The following is a 9567-nucleotide window of genomic DNA, read 5'->3' on the forward strand; positions in this document are numbered from 1 at the left end:
TTTTCACTTACCTGGCTGAGCGATTCTCACCTGTTTGAAATTTACTGCTAAAATTCACAATAAAGCCTGGCAGGAACGCCAATATGAGAATTCGGCTGATGGTCCTCGCACCGACCCAACACATTCCAGTGCGTCCGACGTGGTCGAACGCTGACCGAAGAAAAAGGAAGAGTCTTGGCCTGCTATGATCTCGTCAGCAGCTGTCAGTCGATGGGACAAGCGTTACCCCGGGTGGAAAAATGTGCGTGCGTTATCAATAGGGTCCTAAAATTAAAGACGAAATCTCGCTTATATTGAATAATACGATCAAGCATGGTATTCTAATCGGAATTGTACTTTACTCCAACTTGAAAAACAAAGGAATAATAAGAAAATTCGAAATAAGTAAAATGGTAAATAGTTCTACTTTGACATTTGAGGTCAACCTTGTGTGACTGAGCTCGACATTTTTCGCACTGGGATTTCAAAAATGTTCCTATCTGACATACACGGTGAAAAAAAAATCACTCAAAGTATGTGTTATAATGGGCCCATATAGCCGAGGCGGTAAACGCACGGGTATTCAGCATGACCATGCTGAGGGTGACGGGTTCGATTCCCGGTCGGTACAGGATCTTTTCGTAAAGGAAATTTCCTTGACTTCCTTGGGCATAGAGTATCTTCGTGCCTGCCACACGATATACACATGCAAAATGGTCATTGGCAGAGGAAGCTCTCAGTTAATAACTGTGAAAGTGCTCAAAGCTGAGAAGCAGGCTTTGTCCCATTGAGGACGTTACGCCAAAAAGAGAGAGAGAGAATGTGTTATAAGCTAGGGACGAGACAAAGGGCGAAAAAAAATATAAATTATATATTTCCAACTACTGTTAATAAAAACGTAAAAAAATGAGTAAATATGAACTCTTGAACCATATATTGTGGTTTAAAACAAGAATCTTGATAGGACTTTAGGAGCCTATTGTCTATTGACGAGGGGAAAGCCTCTAAACACAATGAGAAATGCTCATTGTCAGACATATACCACACAGTCAATAAACTACGTAGACTCAATTTTGGTCATCTAAGACCCACCCATCTCCGTAGATTTTAGTCAATACAAAAAATATAAATTTGAATGGACCGTACACTTCGGATTTCCCCTTCAAGTCTACGTACTTAGTTTATGGACAATGAATGGACATGACCTTAGTTATACTAAAAAATAACATGATAGTCATAAACTGTGTCATTACCAGAATGGTAAAATTTCAAGATGGAAATGCCTAACGACACTTACTGTGAGTTTCACTTCAAACCACAGACGCCAACCATCAAAAGAGAGTCGTACCCCGTCAAAGCACCTCAAACTTACCCTTGTTCCTGGCAGTATCAACAACATCCACGGTTTTTTATTACTTTCGGCCTTACGTGATAATTAAACCGCTTTCAGACTTTTGTGGTTTGGCCTTCTGTGTTAATCCTCCTCATACCATCCTTTCAAGTAAGAGCACTTTCCTTACCAAGATTTCATTGGGAAATTCAGGTGTTTCTGCAGGAGTTCCTCCAGAAATTGCTTCAAGAGATGCTTTCCTCCAACTGTTCCGCTATTTTTTTTTTGTCTTTATTAAAGAGATTTTCAGCCCTAGGCTGGTTCATCTCTGCCTGTTCCTCTCGAAATGCTTCCACAAATTGCTCCACCGATTCCTACCTGCAGGAAAGAGTTATACCTTAAAGAGTTTATCTAAAAATTCTTCTCGAATTAACTTCAGAATTTCATTAAGTAAATAATGCATGCATATCCCCAAGAGTTTCTGCAGTTATTCTACTTGGAGCTCATTCAGATATGTCTCAAGAAGTTCCTGCGGATAATCTCCCTAGAACTCTTTCAGAAACTGCTTCAGGAATTCTTGCTGGAGCATCTTTAGGAGTTTTTATTTACTTGTTTTTCAAACAACATACTATCTGTAGTCCCAATGATATTTCAAACATGAAACTATTTTAAAAAATGTCACAAATCTCAAAGAGAAATTACATTACGAGTCACACTATTTCTCACTTACAATTTTGTCAAGTTTTTGAAAAAGTCAGTGAACCTTCACTTTAGTACGTTTCTTGGCGTATGGGAGTCCAAGACGGATACCACACGGTTGGAACTTTGGCTGTAAGCCTAGCAAAGTACTTCTTATCCCGCAATTGTTACGATGAAGGCTTCCATCCCTGGAAGTTCCGTTGAGAAAATTTTGTAGGAATTTGTTCGACGAGCATCTTCAGAAGTTTTGCCAAAATCTCTCTGGAAATAGCTTCAAACATTGCTCTAGTAATTCCTTTGGAAATTGTTCCAGGAGTTCCTCTTATAAGTTCTTCAGATACTTCCTTCCCTTTAGAAATATATTTAGTTTGCACTGTTTCCAGGAAATTTTCTAGCAGTTCCTTCAAAAATTCCTCTAGGCGTTCCATCAGGTATTTCTTTTGAAGTTTCTTTGGAAATGCCTCTTGAAGTTCCTTTGGAAAATTCTCTAAAGTTCCTTTTTTTTTCTCAAGTACTTCCCCAGGGTTTTATTTTTGTTTGCTGGGAGATTCTTTCAAGATTATTGTGAGATTTCTTTCATTGATGTAACTTGGGTTTCTGCCAGTATTTATTGGCGGAATTTTTCGATAACTTTTCTAACAAATTTGCAGGCCATGTTGGACTTTCGCCAGAATTATATTTAAAAAATCTATATTTTACCGAACTTTTTCAAGAGATTTTAACTGCATAAGCCTTAGAGATAGTTTCATCAAAAAGTCCTTGCAAATTCTAGAAGGTAAACTTAAGAAAAACATCAACTACCAGACGATCGTTTAGAGAAATCCCCGATGCTATTGCTGAAGGAATGCTTATCCAGAACTACCAGATGGTGGCTCTTAATGAGGAAAGAATCCTAAGAGTAAGTAGTATAAAAATAACTGGTAATAAAAATTGATGACATTATTGATGGAATATCCTAAAGATGTTTCAACGGAATTACTAGCTGAATCTGTAGATATATCTTGTACCGACTTTTCGAACCCTCTAAGCAGAATACCCTCTTCGAATGAGTGTAATCAGGTTCGTACCTTTTAATTCCGCCCTATGTTGTTTATCCTTTGACAGATACGCGTATTTCGACTACCATTTGTAATCTGTGGAGTGGATAACTGACACTGAGGAATATTACAAGTGGATGTCGAAATACGCGTATCTGTCAAAGGATAAGCAACATAGGGCGGAATTAAAAGGTACGAAACTGATTACACTCATCTGTAGATATAGTTTGCACCGGATTTTAAGATAGAATAGTCCTGGTGATTTCTGTGGCAAACTTCCTGAAATTTCTGTTACAAACTCTCTTGCGATTCTCCTTGATGATTTTTTTTGTTAATCTTGCGGAGAAATACCTGCCAAAAGTGTTGAAGGAATTCCTGGAATAAAGTCTAGAAAAAGTCCTGAACGAATTGTTGAAAAAGCTCCTAATGAGCCAGAAGAAAGGAATCCTCGAATGGAAGTTTCTACAGTAATTCATGGCTAAACTTCTGAATCAATTTCTAAAAAAAAATACTTTCTAGAATTTCTGCAGAAGTTTTTCTTGAAAATCATGCAGGAAGAAAAAAAAAACTTCCAGAGAAAATTTTGGATTTTTACTCTCCTTTTGCGTTTGGGTCGCTTTTGACTCAAACCGTACACTACATCAACAATCTATTCTCAACGTGTTGTAATAGTAAGGTCAATGAAGTCTTTATTGCTTATTGAGAAAATATTAGAAAAAAAACAGAGAGAAGTGTACATCTCTGAGAAACTCAAGCAGTGGTAGTAATTGTAGGGAGTCTTCTGACGTTCCTCAAAGAATTCAACTTTTTCGAGAAACTCGTGGAATAGCTTCTTTGAAAACTCCTTGAAGGCAATGCTGTTAAACTGCTTGAGATTCTTGGAGAAACTGCTTGAGGTTCTTCGTAAAAAAATCTTTTAAGGTAGTCCTTCTTATAAGTATATCTCTTAAAGAACTTTTGAAGAATTTCGATTCAACTCACTGGAAGAATCATCGATGGAATCCCATTTGAACCCTTGTATATACGGGGGATATTCAATATAACTGGGACAGGTAAAATTTTTACTTTTCAAAAAATGTTCAACTCGCTGTAACTTTTCGAAAACGGCAACAAATATTCTCAAATTTCTACTGTAAGTTCATCAACTAGTTGTGTATGAGTGGTCAAAATTTGGAAAAGATCGGGCTATTCTACACGAAGTTATAAAGGTTCTAGAAAATGGTACAATTATACGATAGCCAACTTTGAGCTGTTATATCTCCGGATTCAATGAATTAAATGCAATGAAATTTTGATCATTTATGACTAATAAAAACAAAAAAAAAAAAATTATAGCGATTTCATTTATTCTATGTTTTTTAGGAAATTTATATTTTTTTTTCATATACATCCCATTACTTTTTCAATTTAATGCCGGCTATTTGGTTACTTTCCTTTGAAACATAAATATATTCAAGTCAATTAGAGGGAATTTATATGAACTATAATTACTATCTCGAATTTCGAAACGATGATGAAGTTTTGGATAAATTGGTGTTATATTAGAAAAATGATCTAATCGTTATAATTTTCTTTCGTGTAAAGAATTTTAGGTTTAGTCAAAAGTTTTTGATAGCTCATTATATAAGTCATAAATGATCAAAATTTCATTGCATTCGGTTAATTGAATCCGGAGATATAACAGCTCAAAGTTGGATATCGTGTAATTGTACCTTTTTCTAGAACCTTCATAACTTCGTGTAGAATAGCCCGATCTTTTCCAAATTTTGACCATTGATACACAATTAGTTTATGAACTTACAGTCAAAAATTGAGAATATTTGATGCCCTTTTCGAAAAGTTTCAGAAAATTGAACTGTTTTTGAAAAGTGAAAATATTACCTGTCCCAGTTATTTTGAGTATCCCCTGTATTTCTGTGTGTATATATGTAAATTGTATATATTTCTGTAAAGAATTATAAAACATCTTTGGGTATTCCCGGTAGAATTGGTTGGAACCTGGAACAAGGTTTTTCTTCCCAATGTATTCATTTCGAAGAGAGATCATTTTGAGGAAGGCGATAATCGACGCCAACGTTTGTGTGAATCAGTTCAGACAATAAAAAATCCCTACATTGCCATTTTTTGCTAGTATTTAGCAAATTTTACAGTTTTTTTTTGTGCTGATCCCATTCAGCAATACGAATTACTGAATATCAGCAATTATTTTTCAACTTGCTGAACCATCCATCAATTTTGACAGTTGATCATCAACGTTGTGCTGGAATTCAGCAAAAATGTTGCTGAAATTCAGCAATTTCTTTTGCTGACTTTTTGTGCTGGAAGCATAAAAAAATGGTGTGTAGCATAGTGTCTAAACGTTGGCTCCATTACTTAAAATTGGTTTGCGTATGTACCTCAAATCGCTGGTTCTCCGTCACTGTGATTTGACTTGTGGGTACCCAAGCAGCTCAACAAATGTTACAAAAGAGTCACGCAGTGTAGTTTTTTTGTTGCACACGAGTCAACGTGAAGTTATTCTAACATGGGGTTAGAATAACATCACTATAGCTCATGTGCAACCGAAAAACTGCGCTGCGTGACTCTTCTGTGACATGTGTGTGCTGCTTGGGTAGTTCCGAATGACAAGCTACAAAATGTTACAGCTTTGTATACGAAACTATGTAAATATACTTCTGCATTTCACATCTCTACCGCCAATTTTCATAGGATTCAGCTGATAAGGTATATCCTATAAACAAAAAAAAATATGTCTGAAGCAATAAGTCTTCGTGCACTAGCTGAAAAACGGCAACATGCAAAATCGAGAAGATTGAAAGGTGGAAGCAATACTTTGACGACCGCGAGTATTACTGTGTAGTGTGTATATCGAGGGTCCCTACAAGTTGCATGCAACATCCCATGCAATTGCTTCTATAGTCTACTATCAGGCTTAATCTATTGCTTTTTTATCGTCACGCCAGTCACCTAGCTACATATAGTTATTTAACATCACCATCACCTAATCACGTTTGTACATTCCACCATTTATCCAAAATCCATAGTAGTTTTTTTTTTTTAATTTTGTGTTTTAGTTGACCTAGTTTTAAACAATGTTTTTTTTGCACTAGAAACCTATTGTAATGTAACTCCTAGTTAGCACCCAATAAAATAGTTTTGATTTGTTGAATGAAACTCTCTTATGTTGTTCTTTTTTTCTGTTATTTGTTTGTTTGTTGTTTGATTCTTATTAATCCGCAGATAAATTCCCTCCTCACTAATCACGTAATGTTCTAATTCACAGATTTAAGCACAGCAGCCGATGTGATCTAAAAACAGCAAGAGGAAGGGGATTTCGCACACTTTTCTCCTTTAACTGTATCTCACTCCCATGGAGCGTTCGCGAGAAGAGGATGGAAGATTGTGTCGCGCCGAAACCAACGAGATCACGATGACGGTGACGATGACGACGAAGCGTAGATGTTTGTGTTAAGTGCTAAAAGTTGACATTTTGTGTTTGCGCCGATGTGTACAAAGATGCGATTCGATCCATCACTATAAAATAGTGATGGAGTGATGGAGGGAGGATGCGCAATAGTCTATTGTGAGCAAATGGCTTCGAACGAGGTGGATATCCAAAGCTTTCGGTTCCGAAGTTGGTTCAGAGACACCGGAAATGACAGGGAAAGTTAAGGCTAGTTAGGCTGCCAGGGTCACAGGTCAAAGACACATTTTTTGTTTTGTTTTTAGGATGAAAGACGATCGGATTTTTGTTTGTTTTTTTAGACTGTCACCTCAGATTTTCTTTATATTATGTCGTTATTGGAAAATGTGTTGCCGATTCTATTATAGCGCTATGTTTATTATTATTTGTTGACCCGAATTGTAGAGATTTGCATGACAGGATTTTGTTGCTTTACTCTTTTTACCAGTGTATGTTTGCCTTCTTTCTCTTTGTGTGTTGTACAAAGTGTTCATCAAAGCTCTTAAATACACTTTTCTCAAGGATTTCGCTCTCCTTTTTTCGTTGTGCAAACTATTTTATCGTTTATTTTCTCGTTTCACTCAGTCTGTGTTGCAATGACTTAGAATCAGTGTAAAGTTTAACCTTTTAGTGAGTCTTTAGTTTAATTCTTCTTTAATAACTTTCAATAGACAAATATACAATCAGTTAGCACACTTACACAGATACCGAGACACAGTGACACGTGCATTATAAATACACCCACACAACTAAACTAGATTTGATGAGAACCGCACAGGGACGGACGCACACAGGTGGATTTTGAAATAAGGTTTGAGACATAATTGGATGAGGTAGGAAAAAAAATATTCGAGTGAAAATCAGGGACAAACGGACGGAGAATTTGAAGTAATATTCAAAACTGATGTCGTAGAGTGTAGACAAACCTCGATTTGTCTATTGAGGCTTGTCAACCAAATCGCACTTGAGATTTAGCATAACAAGAAGGATGCATGTCGATTATCAAATTGATGGTGGCTCTCACGGAGGAGTTTTTAAAAGGTTCGAAGGAGGAAGTCGTTAGTAAGTGTTTGATAAGAACATTGATGAGATTCTTCAGAATTTTTTGACGTAAATATTAGGTGGTCACAGATGGAAGCTCACAGATAAATCCTATATACTACTGCGGAAGACATGCTTCGCCAGAACTACTAGATGTATGGTGGCTCTAAAAGAGGAAAAGATTTTTTAAGGAAGTGGTAGGAAAACCCACGATGCTGATTGAATGCCTCGCCAAAACTCCCAATTGTATGGTGGCTCTCAAAGAGGAAAGGATGCTTGGAGGAAATCGTGGAAAAATGTTTGTTGAAAAACTGATTAGATGTTCGATGGAATATCCTCAAGATGTTTGACGGATGTGCTAGCTGATTCTGTGAATAGACTATCCACAGAAATTATGGGCATTCTTAGAAATAAGTAATTCGGAAAGATTTCATGGAGAAACTTCTATTGTTCTAACTGTTTTTATTTTGTAATAATCTTGGCGATTTCTCCAACAAGCTTTCTGATAGTATCTATTCTGATAAATCAGTAATTCCTTACCTCGAGATTTTTTTATCGCAGATTTCTTAGATGCTCTCAAAAAGACATCCATGAATGTGATCAGCAGTTATGCACCAATTTCATGAAAATTATTTTGTCTTTTTTTTTTCTGATAATGCATCATGTACTTCCGCAAGAACCTGTTTTTGATATCGTGCTTCAAATTTCGCCAAACTTTTTCAATGACAAACATCCTTACAATTTCTAGAGGGCAAGCTCGTAAAAAATAAACATCAAATACCTGACGATTTCCTAGACAAACTCTTAGTTCTACTGCTGAAAGAATGCATTGCCAATGCTTCCAGTTGTATGGTGGCTCCCAAAGAGGAAAGCATCCTTGGACATGCCAAAAATGACGAGATCCATGAAGATATTTTAACTTCTTAAACTTGTGTCTTTTGTTTCACGTCCGTTTATCTCTGATAGGAGCGATCTTCTTTATAGGTTGAACAAACATCGCAATCACTATATAAACTCTGTTTTCCGAAAAACAAACGATACAAAATTATAACCGTCAGATTAAGGGGGCCTCCGCTATAGTAGCTTCGTTCCAAAATTCGCTATAGCTAGAAGAGAATCGTCGAAACGATAATTTTCTTGTGACATTTTTGCAGTATTACGTAACTTTTAGAGAGGGCGCCTTGCGGATGCGGCAAGGGAGAGAAATTTTTAGCAGCAAAGCAAATGGGGAAAAACTGAAGCCGGTCCTAATCGCGTTAGAGATGAAGATAATAAATGACAATTAACTACTAATCCAAATGACTGTACTGAGAGTACACTAAAATTAACTCAAACTCAAAAAGATACGAGTTTCGTTTTTCTCTCGATAGAATCTAGAACAGGGCGGTAGGAATTTATCACGGAATGCAATTTTCGAGATGTTACAGGAAGCAGGATGATTGATGGACAGGTTTTATTGATAGCAATCGCAAGAAGTCAGAGGAGCGCTGTAGATAGTTTCGAATAAAGGAGTACTGCTAGGATCGCGTTATATTGCTGTTTGTAAAGCATGATAAGGCTTTTTGACCTCAAGTTAGCCGAAAAAAGGCATCGAACGCGGCCGAATAGAAATTCTATATTTTTAGGCATTATGCGCAAAGAAAACACACATAAGATTGCTAATTTTCTCTACCCAGTTAACCAACAAAAACAAAAAATAAAAGCTAAAGTTGCGCGAATTCCGTGCGTGAAATGATCACGAACAAATTAACCAACAGAACAAACAACAGCAACAAGAACAACAGAACAGTGAACACATTATTTTCTAACAAATTTTCAACATTTAAACTACACTATCGCTAATTGAAACAAAAAAAAACAAAAACGAAACATACAAATGCGAACAAACTAATACAAGAAAACAGAAAACCAAGGAAGCTTTAATCAATTTTGAACAAAGGGATAGATACCGAAAAAGAAATAAAAAATAACAAAAATGAAAAAAAAAACAATAAAAAGCTGAAAATGATTGAATTGAA

At 36.3% G+C, this 9567-nt stretch overlaps 1 protein-coding gene across 5 annotated transcripts in view; it reads left to right on the forward strand.

The window, feature by feature from the left end:
• Positions 1–9567, forward strand: part of LOC109622444 (F-actin-monooxygenase Mical-like) — a 237276-nt gene extending 227709 nt beyond the window's left edge. For all 5 annotated transcript variants that reach the window (XM_062844923.1, XM_062844925.1, XM_062844924.1 and 2 more), the window contains one exon: positions 6329–9567. In XM_062844923.1, coding sequence (XP_062700907.1) covers positions 6329–6357 — 29 coding nt within the window. In that variant the 3' untranslated portion in view covers positions 6358–9567. The remainder of the gene's footprint in view (positions 1–6328) is intronic.

The sequence above is a fragment of the Aedes albopictus genome, chromosome 1, assembly GCF_035046485.1.
Source record: "Aedes albopictus strain Foshan chromosome 1, AalbF5, whole genome shotgun sequence".
NCBI classification, from domain to species: Eukaryota; Metazoa; Arthropoda; class Insecta; order Diptera; family Culicidae; genus Aedes; species Aedes albopictus.